Below are 25,389 nucleotides of genomic sequence, written 5' to 3' on the forward strand. Positions count from 1 at the left end.
TTATGCAATCTTCTTTCCTATAGTATCATGTATTTATGATAGATAAGACAAAAACATGTCTTTAACAGCATATCCTGTTAAAAGATTACATTAATTATAAAAGAAAAAATCTTACTAATTTTAATTAGGGGCATCTGGGGGAATCAAACATACATAAAAAGGGGGTGGGGCTTTGAAGATTTGTGGTTGCAATCTTGTCTTTTTTTACACCCCCCCCCCCCCCATTCCTGGGCTTACCCTTTTGAGTTCATTTTTGCAAAGTCCCCACACATATCTAAACCAATTATTGAAAACATATTATTAAAGGAGCTCTCCTTTGCATATGAATGATTTTTGTAAATAATAAGAGATCTGATATGAAAGTCAGTGTGTTATAATGCCTAGAATAAAACTCCTGCCACCCATTCAGGAACATCACTGAGTAATTTAGCCTAATCTAATTTATAGTGCTTTTCCACAAACAACCCCTCAATTTCCATTAGTTCGTCTTTTAAAACAAATAAAGAAGAAACTATACGCTTCATACTTTTAATGTATTGAATGTTGATCATCCAAATACTGTACTGATGAAAGAATGTATTTGTCTTTAAAGTCCTTCCTTGTTTTTGCTATAGCCAAAACCTCTGTAAAGTATTATCTAACATAACTTTATTTTGCAATCAAAAGAATCCTACCCTATAAATGCTACTAATATATCTAGTAATATTGCTGTTATAATTCCCAATAATTAGGCGCTGCACGAAAGTGCTTTCCAAATATTTTTTCGCATCGCTACTTCTTAAACGGTACTATTCTTCTACAGTTAGTAGGTGAGACCGGAGCGTCTTCTAAAGAGCACAACGCTGAATTGCCCGGACAAGGGCCTAAATCATACCTCCTGAATGACAAAAAATTTACCCAAAGAAAAGAGAGATCTCTCTAACTCTATCCAATAGGCTGCAAGGGGGTGGGAATAAAACGCTTGGGCGCCGGGAACCTTGGCAACACGCGAGTACGCACGTTACCTCCGCGAGGGTGAACAAGAGGGACGGACTGAGTCTCCCGGGGCTGCCTTCGCTTCTAATCGCCACCAGCGGAATGAAGATCGAGGAAGTGAAAAGCACTTCGAAGACACAGCGCATCGCGGCCCATAGCCATGTAAAGGGGCTGGGGCTGGACGAGAGCGGTGCAGCCAAGCCAGCAGCAGCCGGGCTGGTTGGACAGGAGAACGCGCGGGAGGTAAGAAGGTTTCGGGTCCCTGGGAAATCCTGCCGCTAAGCACCCGGTCCACCCCCCACCCCCCCCGCCACCACCAGTTGCACACTTTCACTAGAAACCAGCGCTCACTCTAGGCTAAATGCCCGCTACGGGTGATTGAACCTCCCAAGAACAGGGTTCTCCTGCGGAAAGCCTGGAGCTTGGAGGAGAAACGAGGAGGAGGTAAACCATGAACTAAATTGTGATTGTTGAACCGAACTAACTGCAAATTAAAATCAGAAAATAGAGGGTTTGAGAGGAATCAGCTACATCATTCCAGCCTCGTGCTCTGCGGATGCCTTGACGACTCTCTTCAGCAGCAAAGATACCCCCCACGCGCATTCTCTCACACTCACACGCACCCCAGTGAGACTTCTCTACTGAATCAGAATGCTCCCACTTGATCCTTATGCTGCATAGAACTCCATGAAATTTCCAGTTAACTGCAGTTTTATTTTAAGGCTTGTGGTGTTATCGTGGAATTAATCAAAAGTAAGAAGATGGCTGGCAGAGCTGTGTTACTGGCAGGACCTCCTGGAACAGGCAAGGTACATTTTTCTTAAATTATTTCTTAGCAGATTTGTAAATACATTAGTGGTTACATTAGTGAAGCTCCTGCTGTTATAATATTTAAGTACATTTCTTTTCAAGTATTATGCCATTAGTGTTGTTATGTTTGACACTGATAATAGCTTAATTGGAAAAAAGACACAATGAGATACTAGAGATCATAAAGTAACAGCAAAATGAATGTAATACTTGCCAACTTTTAACATAAAACATTATTATAGAGATTATAATTTAAAATAGTGAGTGTAGGATATCTGAGTTCAGTACCCATTTATCCAGAAAGGTACAGGCTAACTCCCTGTAGTTTATAGACATAAAAAGTTAACACAATTGAAAAAAATTAACACGAAAGTAATAATTTAAAAAAAAATTACAATCAATGTAGTGCTGTCTATTCACTCCCAAATTGCTCTCTGGAACAGCTCAACAGTTTGGTAGTTTCTGGGAGGACAATAAAAAATTATTGTTCAACAAGAATAGCTTACACAAACTACATAAAACATTTGGTAACCATCTCTGTCCAGAAATTTACAAAGATGTGAAGCAGAGAAGAAAAAAGAGCCATAAGAGGAAAAACATCACTCTGAATAGAAATTGTTTAGGATGAAGAGCCAAATTACATTGATATCTTGTATCAATTACACTCATATCCTGTGAGTGTGATGGAATGGACTTATGAAGGCCAGGCTCAGGGAGATAAGTGTGTTCTTAGCCCCCAACAGGAGCGTAGGAAGTTCAAGAAGATGAGGCTGGCACCTCCCTAAGGAATTCACGGTGTTGTGGCTGGCTGGCTTGGGAACTAAGGTTGAGTCTGGTGAGATTGATGTCAGGTTTAGCCCAAAGAACTCCAAGAGACAATGCAAATACAGTTCTGTCGCGTTTATTAGCTTCAACCTCAAGACAGAAATCTCACCAGACTGAACCTTAGTTCCCAAGCCAGCCAGCCAGCCACAACACCGTGAATTCCTTAGGGAGGTGCCAGCCTCATCTTCTTGTACTTCCCACGCTCCTGTTGGGGGCTAAGAACACACTTATCTCCCTGAGCCTGGCCTTCATAAGTCCATTCAATCACAGTGAGTGCTATCTTGCTCTTTGCTGAAACAAGTTCTTTCTTATTTTTACTAGCATGTGCTCAGCGTTAGATTTCTGATATCACTGAGTGGTCTTATATTCTCCATTTATGGAAAAAAATGGAAGGGTAGAGAAACAAAAAAACAGTTGGGCCTCTTATCAGACTATTATGGATAGACTAAGCTTTAGTATGGTGTAAGACTGGTACTCTTCAGGAGTGTTGAGCTGCAACATTCAGAAATGCCAGCTAGAAAGATAAAATGCTAAGACATAACAAAGTTTGGCTAGCAGAATATATAAACCAAGCCCCATAGTATCCTGTATAAACACACATACACACAATCCCGCCATAGTATTATGGGCAATTACTTTTTTTTTTTTTACTTCTTAACGTATAACACAGGAATGTACTTCTAAAAAAGTAACAAATTTTTAAGACAGTTTATAAAATTCTTTTCTGTCTCTGCTAATACATATGTCAAACAGTAGTTGTGAAAGTGCAGGATGAAAATGTTTATTCCTAATTTTTATTCCTCAAAAGAATTTTAGAGCCACAAAAGAATTAGCAGATTACTTACTGATGCCTTTTATAAATCCAATGCATTACCTAAGAACCTAAAGACTATATGAAGTCCCCTGAAACCAGTAAAATAATTTTATATGGTAAATGTGAAAATAATTAAATGCGTTAAGGAATAGTCCTAATTTTTTATTTATTATGTGCCATCAGTTGGTGTCAACTTTTAAGCAACTACATAGATAAATTTTCTCCAGGACAATCTGTCGCCAAACTGGTCCTTCAGATCTTCTAATGGTGTACCCATTGTGGCTGTAACTGAGTCCATCCACCTTGTTGTTGGTTGTCTGCTTTCTCTGTTTTCCCTACACTTTTCCCAGCCCAGCATGCTAAACTTATTCAGAGAGCTAGGTCCTTGCATGATGTGTCCAAAATATGATAATTTGAGCTGGTTATTGGTGTCTAGAGTAAGAATTCTAGATTAATTTTTATCTGTGATCCATTTGTTAGTTTTCTTGGCTGTCCATGGTATTCTCAGGAGTCTTCTCTAACACCAGAGTTCAAAAGCAATAGCACTTTTTCTATCCTGCTTTTCCAAGGCCAACTTTCGCTTCTATAGAGTGTCACAGGAAAAAGCTTTCCTGCACGATTCTGATATTTATGTTATAGACATGTACCTGAGTATATTTTTCCAAGGTCTTCATTGTTACTCTACCAAGTCTAGGCTGTGAAGTATTACTTAGTTCCTTTACATTTGATAGTCAATCATAAAGGCAGGAACTATCTACCACTTCAATATCTCCATTGTCAATTCTAAGGCTGGTTGATGTACTTGTTGTCATTACTTTGTCTTCTTTATATTTAATCTTAGTTCCATTTTTTTCACTGTGCTCCTTGACTTTCATTACTAGAGCTTGCAGATTATTGGCATTTTCAGCAGTCAGAGTAGCATCATTAGCATAGTGCAGGTTATTACTGTTTCTTCCTCCAGTTTTGAGACAACACCCATCTTCCAATCTAGCTTCCTTCACTATATAAATAAATATCACATATAAGTTGAATAAATAAGAGAACATATAACTTTGTCTCATTCCTTTATTGACCTGCAGTCAAGTCTATTTCACCATGTTCTCTCCAGACTGTGGCTTCCTGATGTTTGTGTAGATTTCACATGAGAACAGTGAGGTGTTCTGGGATTCCCATTTTTCTAAGCACATTCCACAGCTTGATGTGATTGATACAACTGAAGGCCTTTCTATAATCAATGAAGCAGACATTAGCTTGTTTTTGGAATTCTTTGGCTTTAGCAATTTTACAGAGTGCATCAGCAATAATGTTTCCTGCTCCTTGGCCTTTTCTAAAGCCAGCTTGAACATATGACATCTCCCTTTCAATGTAGGGCTCTCATCTCTGTTGGATGATCCTAAGCATTATTGTGAAATTAAGAATATTATGCAGTAGCTTGCACATTCAGTTAAGTCTCCTTTCTTTGATATTGATGTGTAGACTAGCTTCTTCCAGTCTGTTGGCCACTGAGTCATTCTTCAGATTTCCTGGCATAGTTTGGTTAGAACCTTTACATATGCTTCTTTTGAATTCTTGTTGCCTTCCAACTTGGTAATGACCAGGCTCCTGATCTAACTTTACCTTCTAATCCGAGTAATGTTACTTAGTTTAACTTTATATGTAATTATCAAATATTGTTTTTTTCCTATTCTCACCCATCTCTTTATCCTAGATTTGTCTATTTTTGGGGAGTGGCATGCCACTCAAAAGCCAAATGCATCCTTCAGCCACAAATATTGCTCAGCCTTACCCATAAAGTACTAGGGGTATTAAAAACTACTTAATTACTGTGTACATTGCTTCTCTCCTTGTTATAAACCAGTAAAGCCATATTCTAAGTACTGTAGTTTTCAAATGCTAAATTGCTGCCAGCTAAGATCAGAACTTTTTCTCCTGATGGCCTCTATGTGTCTTTTCCCTGAAGTCAGAATAAATGGCTAGAATCCAGAGGCTTTTCTCCATAAATGGAATGGCTCCTTCTGTTTGCAGAAAGCACTGGGATCAGCAGAGTTTCCCACTACAGGTTATGTGTATTATTTGTCAGTTCCCTTCTAATACACTGGTCCAAAAGAGTCCTGTCTCTCTAGTCTAGGATTTATGGAGCTGACATAGGAAAGGGTGAAAGGAGCTTCCCACATTTGGAGTGTTCTGTAGAAGGAGATTCCTATCCCAGAAATTCTGGATTCAAGCCAGAATGTTTATTTTGTAGAAATTAAACTAAAAATGAAGTGATCATTTTTTTCTGGAACTAATTTAAATTATTTTTAGTTTGGTAATTTAAATGTGTATATAACATACATATATGTGGTATTTTTTTGTCTTCAGACTGCTTTGGCTCTAGCTATTGCTCAGGAGTTGGGAAGTAAGGTTCCCTTTTGCCCTATGGTTGGAAGTGAGGTATATTCTACTGAAATAAAGAAAACAGAAGTCTTGATGGAAAATTTCAGACGAGCAATTGGTAAGAAACTTAAAGCAGAAAACAAATTAGTGTGTGTAAGCATTCATTCATTTGTTCGTTCGTTCATTTATTAAATGTATGTGCCACCCAACATTTTTACATTCAGTGAATAGCATTTATTCTTTTGATTGGAAGAACATCTGTTATTTCTATTTTCAGTATTCTTGTAGTATGACTGAATTGTCTACCGATATGTTTGTACAAACTCCTGTGTTTTCTGTATTATGACATGTTAGCTGAAGCCAGTCAAAAATAGTACAAATGATAACTTTTTTCGGTCTAATTGGGTATGTTGCCAAACAAATTGGATTAAAGTGTTTACAAGTTGAATAGCTTGTTGATGGGGTTAAATTTCTCTTTAACCGAATTTATTAGCTGAATTGTTTAAATTTCAGTTTATAAATTCAGTTGCTGCTTTTGACAAACAAACATTTGCATCTAAAGTCTTCAGTTACTTTGCTGACAGCTGATACCACTATTCCTTTTAGACCTTTGTATTGCTTAAATATAGCTTAATTGTTTTTATTATTGCATCCAACATCTTAATTCCCCTGGACTCTATATGATTTAACACAGACCATCATCTAAGTATTCAATGGCATTAAAGTGAAGAAACATTTCCATCAGTCCTTGCAACTGAAAAAAGTGACTCATTGATTTTTGTAAGAAAGAGACTTTCAATCATCTATGGTCTTTAAGTTACAATTAAATTGGCAGGGTTCGTGGAGAGAGAGTTCAGAGATGGAGAGAGCACCGTCTGCAATATTTCCTTGATGTGATGAAGAGTTACCTGTCAGATTTGGAAATTTGAACCAACAGTTGAAACCTGTGTCAAACACATTTGTCATTCCTAGAGATAGCAATAATTTAACAGCCAGCTGCATTATTGGTGCTTCACATTTCTGGATGTCAGGATGGGGATGCTTCTAAACAAGTATTTGATGTTAGTGACAGAAATTTTTCTACATCTGTTGAATTGGGCTGATTTCACTTTCAAAAGTTATTAATGTTTTAAAATTAATTGGCAGTCAAAACATTTTTTTAGTGCCAGCAACAGAAAATTTTCAAAAATGTCTGATTCTTATCCAATCATGAAGTTATTCATTCTTAAATTAATAATTTCTTAAATGATACAGTGGGAGATGCAAGCAATGGTAGTTAATTTTGACAAATAGTACAAAACACAACATAAAAATTTAGCTCTTACTAATTGATACTGAGATGAATTTACAAGCATTGAAAATATACCGGGTAACTATCAGAAATAGCAAATGCAAATGGAAAATAATGTGTTTTTGCATCCTGGAATAATATTATAAAGCAACGCAAGAGAAAGAGAAAAGTACACCTTTCTATGACCTGCCCCAACGCTTGGGATGACTGCCAACCTAAGCATTTGATTGTTTCATGGACAGAGGGGACATAAAGTGGGAAATAGAACATTTTTTTCTTTTTCCTTGTCCTAAAATTCCTACATAGTTACTTGAATTCATTTTCCATAATGTTTACTTCTTGCCATTTTTCTCTGACTCCTTTCTACTCAAAGTTCAGTGATTGATGCACTCCGCTGAGTATTTTAGACCCTTTCTTTTTTTTATTTATTTTAGTTAGATTTATATCCCTGGATAGAAGTGAGAGTTGCCCATCAAAAATAAAACAAAGGAGAAATCCAGGGTAAATACATTAGGGTAGCAATTTCTCCCTACTTCCCCCTGCTCCCCCCCAAAAGGATAGGATTTCCTGCATTTGGTGTTCAGTGTTTACCTCCTGGTTCCACATCCAGACAGTAAGGTAAGTTGCACTATTATTTTCTATATTTATAGGTTCAATTGCTATTACAATTGCCAGTTTATTAACATTTATGGAGAGGTGTATGTTAGAAGCTGCCTTGAGAAGTTTTTGTCTGGAAAGTGATCTAAAATATATTAAATACATTTTGCTTTTTTATTTTTTTCTGAATTATAAATGTGTACTCTTCTTTGTACCTGAAAGACCACTGAACATAAACTAGGTTTTGATTTAATTTCAAATGAATACCAAGCATAGGGTGCCAGTTATTTTTGTCTGATAAGATTATCATGTCATATATTCTTATTTAGCAGAGTCTACTTTTGAGTAGGCATGCATAAGATTAAATTGTAAATTAAATTTAATACTAGTTTTATGTGCAAAAATTGATTTAGCAATACTATTCAAATACAAGTTTAGTCTTTCAAATGAATATTTGTTTAATATGTATTCTGGTTATAATTGTAGAATATATGACTATTAGTCCTTCTGTAGTAAAATTATGTAATGTATGATACAATGAGTCTTTCTTCTATTTGAAAGCTATTATATTTATTGACTTTTACTCCTGGTCATCTTAGTGCTTGTCCTGAAGCCCATGCCCTATCTTGCTATTATCTCTGTGAGCTCATATTGGTGAATAAATGAAAGGCCTTCACAATGGTACATGTTAATGCATTACTTTCAGCTTTGTTGGAAGGAATCCAACAAAAGATCCAACAGGATCACTTTTATGTTGATCTTACAGTAGAGATTTCTCCGTCATGTATATAATATCTATGGTATCAAAAGTGCTTGGTGAAACAGGATGGAGAAATTTTATATAGGCTCTCTTAGTCATACAGTTTAGCTGCTTCTGAGAAAGTAGCATATTTTGTATTGTTGTTACAATGCATTATCAACTAATCCAGTAGATTCAGCTCTTCAGGAAACTTTATATTTGCATCTTTCCTTAGTCTGAGTTATAGATGTACCCAATGCTTGTGGTTAGTCTTTTACTGTAAGATATGTTTTTGGTGTATTTGAATTGAGAAACCTACCTGAAGATGGTGAACATCAGGAACAATCCAGTAAAAATGGCAATTTGTAGCTTGTACAATTAATATTTACAGGACTGAGAATTAAAGAAACCAAGGAAGTTTATGAAGGAGAAGTCACAGAATTAACTCCCTGTGAAACTGAGAATCCTATGGGAGGGTACGGCAAAACCATTAGCCACGTCATTATTGGACTCAAAACAGCAAAAGGAACTAAACAGCTGAAGGTAGCTATAGTCATTTTCAAACATTCCTCAGTTTCTTAATAGTTCTGTCTTTTAAATAAAAAAGAAAGGGAAACAGGAAACTCTAAGCAGTTTTTATTTACTTGTCTCCTTTCATAGGTCTATCCTGCAAATGGATATAAGCTCCAGTTAGAAATTTCAATTATCCTTCAGTTAGCTTGACACATGCACTTGAGATACTATCCCTCCTCCATTCAGAGAAACAGTTGAAATATTTCCTCTGCTGAGTGAAGTGAATGTGGCCTTTTAAATTACTTAAATAGAAAGGGTCTCAGGAGTTATATAATTCATTTATATAACTGAAATCCTATTCATATTTACTTGGAAGTAAGCCTATTGAAGTCAACGTGGCTTTTTCTAAGTATTTGTGTTTAATATTGCCAGGGACCTAGAAGCTAGTCAGAATGTCAGTTACTGTCTCCCCCACTGTGCACCAAGTTATTCCTTCCCACTTTTTGCTTTTGGGAAAAAAGGACAGAGCAACAGAACACAATGCTACTTCTTCCTGCCCAGGACATGTTGACTAATATGCCAAGCAAGGCAAGAATGCATTGGATTTTAAGTTTTCAGTGCACCCTAAAGCAGCATAGCCCAGGGTTTCTTTGTGCAATCTGGTCTTTCCCAAGGATACTAGGAGGTCATGCCTCTCTCTAACTGCTGCTATTTCAGGGCCAGAAAGGCTAGCCATGGTGCTTTCCTTGGCAGGTACAAAACACCCCAGCCTTCTTCCTAGTTTGGGCCTGAGATTATGGCAATCACCATGCCTTATTCACACTTTTTTCCTCTATGAAACCTGATACTCTGCCAGCCACCAAGGTCTCACAATAAAACATAAAAAGGAAGTTAATCCAAAGAAGATAAATCAACTGTTAAAAACAACTAGAATCAGCCATTAAATGCCAGTTAAAAGTCTCTTTAAAAAGGGTGTATTGGGGTGAGTTAAAAAGTGAAAAAAGTGTTTAGGTGCCTCAAATCAGCAAGGGATACATGAATTGAAGCAGCTATGGAGAAGGCTCAATTCGGTGTTTCTATGAATGAGCCTGTGCGAAGTTTAGATAATCTCTTCGCATGATATCAGTGAGCAGAGATAGTCATATACAGAGTTCTGTTACATAGCTGGTCCCAAGCCATATAGGGATTTAGACGTACTAACCAACAGTTTGTATTTCACCTGGAAACAAACTGACGGCAAGTTTTGAGTTCTTCCAGACATCCGCCTGGCTGCTGTTTTCTGTACCAATTGAAATTTCTGGACTAACCACAAATGCAGACCCCTGTAGAAGTAAGCATCCTCTCCAGTGAGTGGCAACACGGACATCAGCAATCAGAGTTATTGAAAGCTGAGAATTGCACTATGAGAACCAGTGCAATTGATTCATGTAGCACTGTGACCAGTAATAATGTAGGCTAAGTTGTAGTTAGGTTAAATTGTAATAAAACGTTCCACTTTAATGCATATAACTTTTATTTATTTAGAATATTTATATAGCTGCCCATCTCACAAACACGTGACTCTGGGCGACGTACAAAACAGTTAAAACACCATAATCTAAAAACAATTAAAAAATTAAAAATAAACATATGAAGTAAACATATAAATAGTGCCAACTAAAAGGAAAACAGTAGATTATATTCAGGGTTGTTAGCCATGATATGAAAGGCAGCTAAACTAAACTGGCTTTTTGGTTTAGGTTTTAATTTAGCATTTTGTGTGAATTCAGCCACTGTTGATTATAAACCATGGTTTATGGCTTACATGATGTAACTGGCTTTGAAGCAGTTGCAGCCAGTTAAACAGAGGGATTTAAATGATACGTGAACTACAGCTATATCTCAGTGGAGTTTTATTCCTATTCACAGTATTTACCTGATACTTAAAGAGGAATATATAAAAACAGCTGAAATACCTGAACATTACACTGCTGAAGTTAAACTATTTATAGTATAGTTACTGAATGCATTAAATCATTCTAAATAGTAGTTGAATTTGACACATTAGCTCATTCTAAATGCAGGTAAATCTAAATTCTGAGAGAATTTTCTTTCAGTACTATAAATATTGCTGCTTGAATGGCTTTTTGTAGACCCCAGCATGATTTTTGTACAACCAGGTTGTCTGATTTCGATATGTTAATATAGTTAATTGTTGTTTATTTTTTCTGACTCCAGTTGGATCCCAGCATATTTGAAAGTTTGCAAAAGGAAAGAGTAGAAGCTGGTGATGTAATTTATATTGAAGCAAACAGCGGAGCTGTCAAGGTAAAGCAAGAAAGTAGCCATGAAGCTCTCTGTATTTTGACGTGCCTTCCTGTCTCCTTTGGTAAAAAGTCTTATGTCCTAACAACCTTAATCCCTTCTAGTATATGTTACATTTTTCTCAAAGGAAGTCTAAAACCACTTTTTCCTACATGAATGCCACCTCTAAAGAAAGTAGTAATGCAATTCATAAATAAGGTCATTTTGTCTGAGATCCCTGGTTACAACTGCATTGAATGTTTTCTCATTGATTTTTAACACCTGACTTGAAGCTTGGGGGTTTCTTATTCATAAAAGCAAGGCAAGATGATTTAAAATAACTTCAGTCATGCTTATAAGAAATGCATAGAGCTTTTAATCTTTATTCCTGTAGAATTTTTGTCATAAGATATATGCATCTAGAAGGAAATGCTGCATTAGTTAGCATGCTCTCATATCTGATTTAAAATGTAGCATAGAGAGATATTTGGTGTTTAATGGACGAGCATAATATTTTGTATCAAACAATAAATCATCCATGTCCAAAGGAATCTGGGTCAGTTTCTCTACTTTCTACCAAATCTGTTGGATTTGTCCCTTACTCCATTTTCTTCATTCTCAGAACAATGGAGAAAAACACCAAGTCCTGACAGTAGAATTTCATAGCTGTTCATTTTCAAGGACAAGTTTGGCGTTTTCAAAACTGTCAACCAGAGCTTGTCATGTTCATAAACAAGACTTTTGTTTATCAGCTATATGTCACTCTCTGAATATTTGCAATAACGCTAACTATAAATATAGTATGTATGATTTCCAAATTCTTCTCCACAGAGGCAAGGTAGGTGTGACACCTATGCTACAGAATTTGACCTTGAGGCTGAAGAATATGTTCCCTTGCCAAAGGGTGATGTGCACAAGAAGAAAGAAATTATCCAGGATGTCACACTGCATGATTTGGATGTAGCCAATGCTCGGCCTCAGGTACTGAAATGCGTACTGTATGTTCATACATACAAAAGATTAAAATGCTATCTATTAACTGTGGATTCATTTTGGGATTGATAAAACGGCCATGCTGCTACAACAGAACTATTGGGGGAAACACTGGGGTGTATTTTGTCTTGAAAAAATTCACTGCCCATTACTTCCTGTATTGTGTGTGTGTGTGTTCATTCTGAATATTAGGGCAAATACTTGGAAATAGATGCTTTGTAATGTTCTCTTCAGATCTTTAACCATAACTTTTTTCCCAATCTCACAACAGCTGCTGTGTAAGTTTTTCCTGGCTGTCCCTGCAGGTTGCCTTTGAAGCCTATAGACTGTGCATACATAGGCATATTATCTGGTCACAGGCTGAAATAATATCACCATCGCTTGGATTTTATTATATTTAATAACTGTATTTTATACTGTATTATTTGTTTTTATTGATTTTAAATTGTTTTGTTGTGAACCGCCCAGAGTCCCTCCTTGTGCGGGAGTTGGGCGGTGATATAAATTTGATATATAAATAAAATAAATAAATAAAAATATTTATTCCTTGTTTTAATACACATGCTGTAAAAAATCTTATAGGTCCTCCAAAAGTAAACGTAGAATTAAAATCTTCTTTTTTCACGATATACTGTTTTGTTTATAATCAAACTTGAACATAAGCAGCTTTTCCAACCTCCTTCAACATTTAATGGAAACTGGTAAGGCTTTTGAATGCCAGATCCACCGTTCTATAAGCTAAACGTGTCTTATCCAGAACAGTCATGTGGTACAGCATGCACACACTTTAGCCTTTTAATCATACTCTGATGCAAGATTAACATGTTCACCTCATGATCACCTCAAGGTTTACTGAGATTGTGCAGAAATACTAGTTACATAAATAAGTGGCTATCAGTATAGTCCTGAAAAAGGGCTGTTGTGGTAATGCAGTGAATGTCTGATGTACTATTTCTCTCCAATGTCAGTTCATGCTGTTGTTTCATAGCACTCAGATAATATAAAGGATTCAGATCATTTGGCCTGTATATGCTATTTTGTTGCTTAATGAAAAGCTATAAAAATAAAATTAAAAGGACCATAAAATGCACATTACAATTTTAAATTAGTAACATTGATACAATTTCCAACATATATTTTTTTCTGGATGCTGTATGTTCCAAAATAACATTAATTAGTCCCATTACATTCTGAAGAAAATAACTACATAGGTGGATTTTCATACAGATTATCTATTTCATATAGATAACCAACTTAATAGATTTTATGTGTGTGTGCATATATGTATGTATGTATGTTTCTGAATTATATTTAGAATCCAAAATAGTAGAGCAGTGGATCTGACTATCAGTTGTAAAATAATTATCAGTTACTAGAAAATCGGTTGCTGTAAAGAACCTGAAAACCTTATTTTTAGCTTGACATTATTATATTCTTCGTAACTCTTTCTGTACAAACAGTCTTTTCTTTACTAGCATTAAAAAAGTTTCATTAATTCACAAATTGATTTTCTGTAGGGTGGACAAGATATCCTCTCCATGATGGGACAACTGATGAAGCCAAAGAAAACTGAAATCACAGGTGCTCTAAACATCTCTTTCATCTTTTTCTTATTGAAGTAATTCCACTTAACTTGTGGGTGCTTTAGTATATCTCATTAAACTTTAAAAAGGGGATATGAAAAAGTAATCTTTATGCATAGAGGAAGCTTGATGTGTGTTGCTTGGGACCATTAAAATTGAATGAGATTTAGTAATGAAAGTGTAATACAGTGGTACCTCGGGACACGAACGCCTCTACTAACGAACTTTTTGGGTTACAACCAGCTCCGGCCGCAAAAATTTACCTCAATGTGCGAACTCCGCCTCGGGGTACGGTCATTTTTCCGCCCTGACACGTGGTCCGCGGCCATTTTTCCGCCCCTGACACGTGGTCCGCGGCCATTTTTCTGCCGCACAGCGCCCGGCCGTTGCCGCACCCGGCCGTTGCCACGTCCGGCCGCGCCGGGCCGTTTTCCCGCCCCTGACGCGTGGTCCGCGGACCCCAGAACAGATTAACGGTAATTACACTGAACCTTATGGGAAAATTTGCTTCGGGGTGGGACCAAATTCAGAGGGCGGAACGGATTAACCGGATTTACATTGAACCCTATGGGGAAATTTCCTTCGGGTTACGACCAACTCGGGATACGCCCAGAGTCACGAAACGGATTAAGTTCGTATCCACTGTAGTTTAGAAATCGAAGTCTAACATAAACGTAGTTACACTTACACAAAAGTGTGACATAAGGTAGCTTGTTGAAATATTGATATTTTATAGAATTATACATGCTGCTAATTCTAAGTGGACACCAACAGAAGGTATCTTAATACAAGTAGCCCTTGGTTAATGAGTCCTGTGGTCACATGATCACAATCTGGGCACTTGGCAACCAACTCGCACTTACAATGGTTGCAGAATCCTGCAGTCACGTGATTGCAATTTGCGACCTTCCTTGCTGGCTTCCCACAAGCAAAGTCAATGGGGAAGCCAGCAGAGAAGGTTGCAAGTCACTTGGGTAAGTCTCCCCCACCTGTGCACTCTCCCCCAGCTCCTCTGCAGTCACGCTGTCCCTTGCCATCCATGCATCCTCCCCGAGCCTCGCTGCACTCGCACCACACCTCCCTGACCACTCACACACCCTCCCCAAGCCTGGCTGCACTGACACCATGCCTCCCCAGCCCTCGAGCATGATCCCCAAGCCCCACCATGCTCATGCCACACACCCCCTCACTCCCTCTGCCACCCAGCAGCAGCCACTTTCCTGCCTGCCAGCCTGCTTACCCATTGACTTTGGTTGTTGGAAGCTGGCAGGAAGTTGCGAGGAGGTGCTAGCTTAACAACCCATGATCCTCCCTTAACGACAGCATATAGCCGCCCATCTCAGACCAGTGACTCTGGGAGGCAGCTAAAAGACGAAACTGCTCTGGTCTTAAAAGTATCTCCTCCAATCTACAAATGCCTCTTTTATTGCCATTGCTAAGCAATGTGGTCACGTGACATTGCACTTTACAACCAAATTGCTTAGTGATGGAAATTTCAGTCCCAATTGCCATCATAATTCGAGGACTACCTGTAATTAAATTAATATTTCTGTGACTTATTATAGTTTTGTTATATAAAAGCCAACATTACAGTAGATTATTCAAAATTTTAGTACTTTAAAAATGTGAGTTTGAGAAAATGCCATTCAGTGATTATTTACTTAGCCTGTTTTAAAGTTTTTCACCAACAACTAGAAAGAGTCATGCCCTGTGTGAAACTATTGGGAATAGTATAGATAAATGGAAGAATCCTGAACTTTTGGCAGGTAACAAATAACAGGCTCAAGGCTTATCTGTGGGTTAGCAAATTCACTAGTATAAATGTTTATTTTGCTGCCAGAAGTCTTGAGTCAAACACAAGTATCTTACAAAATACCTTTCATAATAGTGAAAGTGGAAAAACTAAATTCATCACAACAATTGGTTCTTTTTGTTGAAAAGGTAACACTCGAATATTAATTGGATCGGATCATACTTCTGAAAAATAGTTGACATAATTTATTTAGATGTATTTTTAAAAAATTGTCTTGAACATTAGATATGCTTGTATAGATATGTATACTTTTGGAAAAGAATACTGATGATGATACTGGAAGTCACTGTTTCTTTTTCGCTTAGACAAGCTTCGAGGTGAGATCAACAAGGTGGTGAATAAATATATTGATCAAGGCATTGCAGAGTTAGTCCCTGGCGTGCTTTTTGTGGATGAAGTTCATATGCTGGACATTGAGTGCTTCACATACTTGCATCGAGCATTGGAATCTTCTATTGCTCCAATTGTCATCTTTGCTTCCAACCGGGGAAACTGTGTAATCAGGTATGGTGCTTAAAGCTTTGTCCTTCCTGGTGGGGGAAACACACTTCGCATTGCAATGACCAAGTATTAGTGAGTTTCTTGAAAAGTCAGCTTTTTTTCTCTCCTCTCTTGCTATCTCCAACTATGCAAGTTTACTCTATGCTGTTTGATAATGTTCAGCACTGAAACTATCTGACTGTTCTGCTTCTGTATCCGCCTCCCTCCGTGTTTCAGTTTTTGACTTGCTTGTTTTTCATCACCTGAAATAGATTCTTTTTTTATGCTGGCAGCTTTTGTCTTTGCTTCTCAAATAATTTTAAGTTGAAATAAGTTTTTGGTTTGCATTATGCTACATACAGGCTATGGAATACTAGTTAAATATAGCATGTCTTGGCACTGCACTTTAAAATGTATAACAACAACAACAGTTAATGCTAATTTTAACATAATGTTTTTTCTTTCTCAGGATTTAGGTGTATGCTATACAGGTAGTCCCCAGTTTAAGAACGAGTTCCATTCCCAAGGCTGAATTTGTATGTAAGCCAGAACAGTATTATTGTATAATACTGTATAAGTAGTATTGTATAATTAACTTGAACTATTGTGTATTTCACTCAAATTTTGCTATAATAGGCTCCATTCTTAACTACAGGTCATCTATAAACCAGGTGTTCTTAACCTGGGGACCACTTGTACTGCTGAAAGCTAAATACTAGACAGATGGTTTTTAGGCATGATTTTTGGCATTACTTAAATATATCTAAACTCTTCGAAGGTTCATTGGTGTATTTAAATTTTGCCTCTTTTTGTGTTTATTCACTGTATGCGATACAAATCAAGAAAAATCATTTAGTGTCTTTGATATGTCAAAATTTAATTTAAAAAAATGATTATGTTTCCTTGCTTACCGATGTGCCACTGTAAGCACATCCATGGTTCATATGGGCCCATGTTGGTGAAACCCCACCAGCCTGTAGGTCCTGTAAATGTCTTCCAGAAGTTGAGCATGGTTTGCTTGAATATTTTCATAGTTCACCATGTTTTCTACAGGTTCAGCTACCAGTAATGTGTATGTAACAGAGACCTTAAAGAATGTGGGTTTTTTTCCTGTGTTTCTGTCTTGAATACTTAGTTAATTTTGTTCAATTTATTATCATGATAGAAGAAAAACAGTGTTCACAAAGCAGTGCATAAGTAGTATAATAAAACTTTACATCAGGAAGAAAGGGTTGAGAATGCAAGGAAAAAGAATGAATGAAATTCTTCTGCACCTTTCTTATGAATATGATATCTGCCCTTTCTTTCTCTTTGACATTGATCTATATGCTGTACATGTTGTACTGTCTCCTATTTTTAAAAATTATAAAATGCTATTATAATAGTGTTAACTCCAAATATTGGGAATAATGCTGTAGCATTATTACCCTAACAATAGGTAAAACAAAAATCTTAACATAATAATAGTTCCATTTTTGGCCTGCCTTTGTTGTTCTTCAAACTATGTGGTCTTTCAAAATTGAATTGCACACTAAAACAAACAAACAAAAAATCCTACATTATCATGACATGGAAAATTAAAATGGTGTGTCAAAAAGTGATAATCTGATTATCCTTTTTCCTCTCTCTATTTTTAATAGGCAGATAGCCTTGTTTCTTCTTTATAAATTCTACGAACTGAATATTCTGTCTACTTTTTCAAAATATATCTTGGCCCCATATAGTGAACACTGTTGCAATTTGAAACTTCCTATGTATCAGGAGCCGGTTATGAATGTATTCATATATAACATTTTATAGAAAGAATGTATGCTCTTAATTCCATTTTTAGAAATAAATTCCTCTTCATTTTAAGGAAAAAAGGAAGGAAAGATACATTGCTGCACATGAGCACTGTTGCTTTCTCATTCCTTATCCCATTCTGTCTGTCATATCAACACCAAATAGAATCAAGGTTTTTAAGTAATAATCTGAAATAAAAGATGTTTCATATGAAACTGGAGTGCCCTCTAATGGAGAAATTAAGTTTTTTAAAGTTGTTTTCTTGGGCTATATAAATAACTGTCTGGTAGGAAGGAAGGCAATAGTTAAATTGCTCTAAGACGCAGGTGTTATATAGAAGCATGAATTTCCCTTTATACTTTTTCAGAGGGACAGAAGATATTATCTCTCCTCATGGGATACCTCTGGATCTTCTGGACAGGGTAATGATAATTAGAACCATGTTATATACACCACAGGAAATGAAACAGGTAATTCTTTTATATATAACATCTGGGTGATGGGGCAGCAAATGACTTTGTGGAACTATTAAAGTGTGACTGCTTCTAAAAGTTATTTTTCGAAAGTCTTCATATTTGTTAGTATACTATACTGTCGGTCATATGCATGAACAAGTCACTTTCTTGACTGAAAATTATACTTAAGTGTATATTTGAACTTCATGTTTGTTTATTTTATCAAAACACTTCAGTCACCATAGCAACTATATGAAACTAAACTAATGCAATTTAAAACAACAGAAAAGGAAAAAACCATTACTAAAAGTATTTAGGACTCATGCTGGGGAAACTTCACTACAATTACACAACTACAAACATTGGTTAGTCAAAATCAAGTCAATATCAGAAGTGGGATCACTTATCATCTTACTCTAGGGCCTGCTAAAATGGCCAGTCTTCAACACTTTTCTATAGGACATTATGGTAGGAGCTGTGTTGACTTAAGGGGAATGCTGTTCCAGGGAGGGTGGAGACAGAGAGAGGGCCCATCTCCAAACTCCCATAAGGTGGTATTGCTTTAGCAATGGGATTTGGAGGGTGCCAATGCTCCAGCTCTTACCAGGTGGGTAGTAGTAGACAGAGTCCACGTTGAGCTGTGAGGGTTTATATTCGGTCCCTTAAATTGCACCTAGAAGCTAACTGATAACCAGTGCACTTCATGAAGTAGAGGGGTCACAGGGCACAATTAGGTATGCCAATATGCTGCCACATTGTGGACCAACTGTAACTTCTGAATAGTCTTCAAGGACAACCCCATGTAGAGTGCATTGCGATAGTCAAACCAAGATACAATTAAGGCATGAGTGACTGAGTAGGGCCTTCTGATCCAGGAAAGGGCATAATTGGCACACCAGATAAATATGTGCAAAGGCCTCCAGTTTGCTTTTTATTTTTAGTTACATTAACAGAGTGGGTGAGTTACATTAACAAAGCAGTTTCTAATAATTATCTTCAACTATACGTATGTTCTTTAGCACACAAATAGGGAATACACATGTTTAAGATTTCATCATTCTTAAGATTACAAAAGCACTTATATGCTTAAATGTTTAGTATCTTGAAGAGTGTGAATGTGTAATTTCCTAGAGTTTATCTTCTACCATTAGTTCCTTACGATACCCCTGTATCCATCATTCAATTGATCTAGAGAGGACAGGACAACCTTTGTTAGCACTTCCCAAGAGAAATCTGGACTTAACAATTTTCCAGTATGCAGCATAATATTTCTTAAGTTTCCAGATCCATCTTAGTGCATGAACATTGATTATAATTCTTGAATGTTATTATGAAGTATCTTGTCAAAGATCCCCCTCATTAGTGTCTCCGTGCTATGGATTGACACCATAAAGAAGCCACTGTAGTTTATCATGTCAATTCTTTGTATTATTTAAGAGATAGTGTCAGTGGTGGAAAGCATTGTCACCAGATAATAGTCTCTCTTGCTGGATAAGTGCCAAGGAGGAGCAGAGGCATTTATTGAACGTAAATATACCAGTAAAGCCTCATTTCCTTTAGTATGAGGAGGCTTTTGTGTATTGCTTTTTTAAAAACCGTAGCAGCATTGATATTTGGGAGGGTTTTGTATATATGACAGAATAATGTAGATTATACTAGAAATGATTATGGGATACAGATGATGTCAAAGAGGCCTTAATCTGTTTATTAATGTAAAAGATAATTCAGAAGTTCTGTCATTTTCAAGAAAATCAGTTCAGTAAGGGTTCCTGTACTGCATTCCACATTGTGACTTGCTCTTTCAGAGGCACGAAGGATGGTAAAGATATTGTTGCATTACTTCAAGTAGCTTTGATTTGGATAGAGTTTATCAGTGTTCACTATTAACATTTATAAATGGTATATCACAGTAAGTTGCCACTGAGTTTCCCCTTGTAGGTTGTTAAATAATTACAAGTCTATTTTATGAATTGTTGACTTTTTAAAGAATTTGTAAGATGAGCTCTGTAGTGACTGATTGAATGTTAATCAGTCACAAGGAGGTGAGATAGAGAAATCACCTTCATGAAAGCAATACATTCTTACTTTAAATGGAATATAATAGAGTTCTGTGCATTCATACCATAATGTTGTCTTCCTAAGCATTCTTAAATGGAAACTTTTGAATTGACTCACTCTATCTGGTTGAAGGGACAGAAAAGTAGATTTGGTTCGATTGGAAGCAAAATTTCCTTAACCAATTTGTCAACCTGCATCTCAAGTACTATGTCCAGTTCTGGGCATCCTACTTCAGAAGGATTCAGAGGAATTGGAATAGATTCAGCAATGTGAAAAGATGTCTTCAAAAAAAAAAAAATGTTTCTCTTGTGAAAAGATGACTAAGTGGAGATGTTAGATAGAATCTTTTTTTAGAAGGAAAAGTAATAATTACTATATAATCTAAATTTATATTTGATTTTTCAGTGTTGACCTAAAGGAGATTACATACTGATTATTTATTTATATACTGCTCCCCATATACTGAAATTGCAGTTTGAAACAGTTCACAATTTTAAAAAAACCTATTAAAATATCATAGATTAACAGTAAATTAAAACTCTTGAAGAGCTATATAAATTGAAGGGAAAGGATGAAAACAAAACCAATCATACTTCACCTGGCTGAAGAAATAGATCTTCAAGAGAGACCTAAGTAATACAATTGTAGTCCCTCATTAATTTTGAGAGTGGAGGAACCTTTCAGAGGGCAGGTAAAAAGGTGCTCCTCTTTTTCCCAATTTGCTACACTCTGCAAGACTTCCCAGTGATGTTGGTGATCATCCCCAGATTTGTAACAGCTGAAGTGATACCAAGTTGATTACAACTGTATGTCAGAGTCAAAACTTTGAGCCTGATTTGATGGCTAATTGGCAGCCAATTGACTGACTTTAGAGAGATGTAAACATGTGGTTAGGTGACCCACTGTTGACCACAGCAGCCAACAAAGTGTTATTTACTGTATAGAAATTATTTGCTGGATTTAATATCTTTACCTTTTTTAAAAGAAATTACACATGCCAAAATTATAGTGTTGTATTTAAATCTTCAAACAACTTAAGACAGGTGAACAAGCCACAGGCTACATTTTGCTGTTTTATATTCCATTCTGATCCCTCTTCCAAAATTTGGTGGTTTCCTGCCAAAGGTTTTTGGCATCTTTTTCTAATATTTGAAGTTGAAGGCACTAAAATGTTGTACAAATCTTTAAAATTTGTATCAGGCCCAGCCATTTTATGAGACATGACTCCACTCTCTCTACTACGAAACAAAAGTGCAGCTTTTAGCCAATGAAGGATTACCCTCTGGCTTTAAGAATTAGAATCTGAAGAAGAAAGAGTTGTTCAGTTCAAATAAATTCAAGAGCTTATGAAGCAGTTGATCACATGCCCTTTTTGAAACTTCTGTAAACATGCCGTAAGATGTTTTGGACTATGAATGGAAAAATCCAAATTGAAAGCCGGTGTGATTACAGTTGTTGGAATTGCAAGGTCTATCTGCTTTCTTTAAAGAAGTGAGTTTAGTTTTGAATGACAGGTGTTAACTCTGCATGAAAAAAGCAAAAATCTAGATATATGAAGATGATTTCTTAATCTTTATGTCAGTGTTCAACACTCCAAAAGAAACCTCAGTAAGATAACTTATAATCCAGATATCTTTCACATCAATCCCCAATCCCATGCTCAACCCCCTTTTCCTCTTCCACACTCTGATTCTCTTGGTGCATTTTTATGGCTTTAATTTAAACGAGTGCTTCTTGATATCTTGTTTACAAAGCTGCCAAAGTGAAAAATACCTGTATTATATGAGACTCACAGTTCCAGAGTTATCTCAACACTATAACACAACATCATTATCCAGTCTGCCCCTTATCACTCAGCTGGTAATACGGACTGCAGGGAGCCTAGTGCCACTTTTGTTAGAGCTCTGTATACTCAGACTTATTGGTGATATCTTCTTCTTCAACTTTATAAAGATCTTCAAACCAGTACAAGTTTGAGACTGTTCACAATAGATTAGATTTATCTGAGTGGTTTTGTGGGAGTAGGTAAAGCTTACAGACAAAATTTCTTACATCTTTAACCATCTTATTTATCAGGATGCTAAAAAGTTTGATATGCATTTGAGCATTGAAAGAGCAGTTGTGACTTTCCAAAGGAATTATGCTGCTCAGTATTCCAAGTGGGGATTTCTTTCATGTTTTAGAAATGAATTCTCAGTGAATTCCCCCTAGTATTTTTCCAATTGTAAGTTTAAGGGATCTAAGGCTGTATCTTTATTCCAAATTGGATGCAAAGTCAGAATTAAAATAAACTCTCCCCTAAAACACATATAAAGGGTTTTTATAAACCCAGGGTACTATTGTATACCATATACTCAGATGTAAGAAAAATATTTTCCAAAGGCCATTGTATTATGAATGCATTTTTTATCCTTTTTTCTTCCTCATTAGATCATAAAACTTCGAGCCCAAACAGAGAGCATAAATATTAGTGAGGAAGCATTGAACCATCTTGGGGAAATTGGCACCAAAACCACATTAAGGTAAGCATGAAAAATATAAACACGTGATGGTATTTAGTTTGGAAGTGGGATAAATTTGAACAGGAAGAGACGGCTATGGAATACCCAGCTAATTTTCATAGGGCTTCTGGTGAAATATCCACAATAATGACCAAGTTTAGAGCTTCTCCCTCTCTGAAGATTCATTTTTATTCCTCCTCCTCCTTAATCTGGTAATTAACAAGCAAACAATTATTTACAACTGAAAAATAGTAGGATTAAAAATGCTTTGCAAAAATTAATATCATATAAAGATAGGTCATATAGTTAATAAATGGAATCCTGTTTCTTTTTTCACACTGTTTTCACCATTCTTTCATTAAGTAATCAAAACCAAGTGCTAAATCTGTTATAGCTTCAGATTATAGCTGTTATAGGTGACGTTGAAGACTTAACTTTCAAATGATACAGAGCTATTGAAATGTTTGCAGCCCTTAGTAAGTTTCATACCAAATCAAAATATTTCTTGGTAATTGTTTTATAAAGATCATTGCATGGAGTTTAACTGATTAAGCTAGATTAAACTAGTTTTTGATATGCCACCTTTCTAAAGCTTTGTTATAGCGACATAGCCACTGAATATACATAAATTTGGCATTAGGGTTAGAATGTTTGCAACATGAATTATTGGTTACAGTAAAACTTCATAATTTTGAACTCGGATTCTGTAGTTCTGCAGTTATTTCTGTGCAGGCAAAGCAAAGAGATTCTTAAGTTATATTTCTCAGGTTATTCCACCACTGTCTACTGCAGATTGTTTTTGTAACTCGTTAACTATTCCATAATTACCTGGCCTAGGTCTTTAATATTTCCAACTACAAAATATATTGGTCACTTCTAGAGACCAAGCTGCTGTGCTCATAATGGAAAAAAATATTTCTCTATGTCTTTTGGGAAATTTTCTGTTTTTATTTGTAATTGGCATGTTAATTTGATCATTGCTCTTATTATTTAGATATGCTGTGCAGTTGCTCACACCAGCCAATCTGCTAGCCAAAATAAATGGGAAGGATAGCATAGAAAAAGAACACGTTGAAGAAATAAATGAACTCTTCTACGATGCCAAATCTTCAGCAAAAATCCTGGCTGATCAACAGGAAAAATACATGAAGTAAAGAAATTTGTTCAGCTTTCTAGCATTCAGAACTGATTTTTACTTTCTCCAAGTATTTCTAAGAAAGAGACTAGAAAAATTATCTCTAAAAACTGAAAACTACTTGAATATCAAATTATTCTTTTACAGTAGGATATCAAATCTTTGTTCCTAACTGTTGAGAGGGAATGCAGTGATATCTTGGCTTGTGGTAACATGCTATTTCTTATACTGAGTGCTTATATGAAATGGATGCATCTGGCAAATTCTTCTGTCCATCTGATTATTAAAGTACTCAAAACTAAGTAGAATATATTTCTTTTTGAGTGTTGTGTTAAAACAATTGTGGAGATGTTTAATTAAAAAAAAATCACTAATTTTGATGTGTGACTGAAATTTTGATCTTCTCAAGAAAAGATAACCCAATAAAAGTTACCTATTTTGTCATTCTCTGTAACTAAAACTGAAGTGGATGGCAACTTTTTTGCCAAACTGGTATAGTTGGGGAAGGAGGCAGCATTCCTAATTAAATACAGTAACTAGTCTTGGATGTCAGTATATCAAGAATCCCTTCACTGTTGATGCTCTTTTTGTAATTTGGATGGAGAACACTACAACAAAGAGATATAAAGCTGGATGATTTATGATGCCTTGCAAATGTATATGCGGCAACCAACTTTGGGAGATTTAATGCCACTCTGAAGTTCAAATAGGGTTTTTTATAACACTCAGTCTCTAGTGAAAGGGCATTTGATTGAAAACAACAATTTTTCACACACCTGTAGACAGCTGCTACTATTTAACACTATTATGAATGCTTAAACCCAAATCTGTGTTTACAAAAAGCTTGGAATTGATGGGAACTTAAGACTTCCATACATGTTTATTGTTACATTTGGGAATTTACCTAGAAAGATAAATCACAACACATAAAACTCATATAACATCACAACCTCTGAATTATAGGAAACACCAATATGCCTCCCTTCTGGCAGGCAGCAGGGTTTTTTTTTACTTACAGCCAAAATATTTCTCAATTTCAGAAGTATACTAAATTGTGTTCCCTTCCCCTAATGTGTCTCCAGTAGCTCCAGCAAATGGCTGTAGGAATGTGTGCCTTTTGGTTTAGTGGTTAATGGGGTCTGCAAATGTCCATGGATGAAATAGTTTAAATATAATTACACAATACAGAATTAGAACACTGAAAAGTACATGGGGGGAAAAAGCACATTTTGTTTTGAACTTGGGACAAAATGCAGGATGTTTTGTTCCAAGCGCAGAACATGAAAAGTGGCTGCTTTGACCTCTTAATGTTTTACACAGGCCTACATATATCTCTCTCAAAACTGAACTTCAATTGATGAATTAA

The 25,389-nt window shown here is 36.2% G+C and overlaps 1 protein-coding gene across 1 annotated transcript; it reads left to right on the forward strand.

Moving 5' to 3' along the window:
- Positions 1–945: 945 nt before the first annotated feature.
- Positions 946–24,551, forward strand: RUVBL1 (RuvB like AAA ATPase 1). Its single transcript, XM_007428611.4, has 11 exons — positions 946–1,218; positions 1,698–1,784; positions 5,786–5,918; positions 8,819–8,970; positions 11,158–11,247; positions 12,055–12,204; positions 13,734–13,797; positions 15,918–16,116; positions 18,242–18,344; positions 22,818–22,909; positions 23,883–24,551. The coding sequence occupies exons 1-11, from the start codon at positions 1,078–1,080 to the stop codon at positions 24,040–24,042; spliced, it is 1,371 nt and encodes a 456-aa protein (XP_007428673.1). The 5' UTR covers positions 946–1,077; the 3' UTR covers positions 24,043–24,551.
- The last annotated feature ends 838 nt before the right edge of the window (positions 24,552–25,389 follow it).

Source organism: Python bivittatus, unplaced genomic scaffold (assembly GCF_059951505.1).
Source record: "Python bivittatus isolate LINGU-HERP-01145 unplaced genomic scaffold, Pbiv_v1 ctg000080_np1212, whole genome shotgun sequence".
NCBI classification, from domain to species: domain Eukaryota; kingdom Metazoa; phylum Chordata; class Lepidosauria; order Squamata; family Pythonidae; genus Python; species Python bivittatus.

Excerpts from the sequence above, each read along its gene's own strand:
- RUVBL1 (XM_007428611.4), top strand. The coding sequence starts at position 1,078 with ATGAAGATCGAGGAAGTGAAAAGCACTTCGAAGACACAGCGCATCGCG. Across the intron at positions 1,219-1,697 it reads GACAGGAGAACGCGCGGGAG|GCTTGTGGTGTTATCGTGGA; the intron begins GTAAGAAGGTTT and ends TTTTATTTTAAG. Across the intron at positions 13,798-15,917 it reads AAAGAAAACTGAAATCACAG|ACAAGCTTCGAGGTGAGATC; the intron begins GTGCTCTAAACA and ends TTTTTCGCTTAG.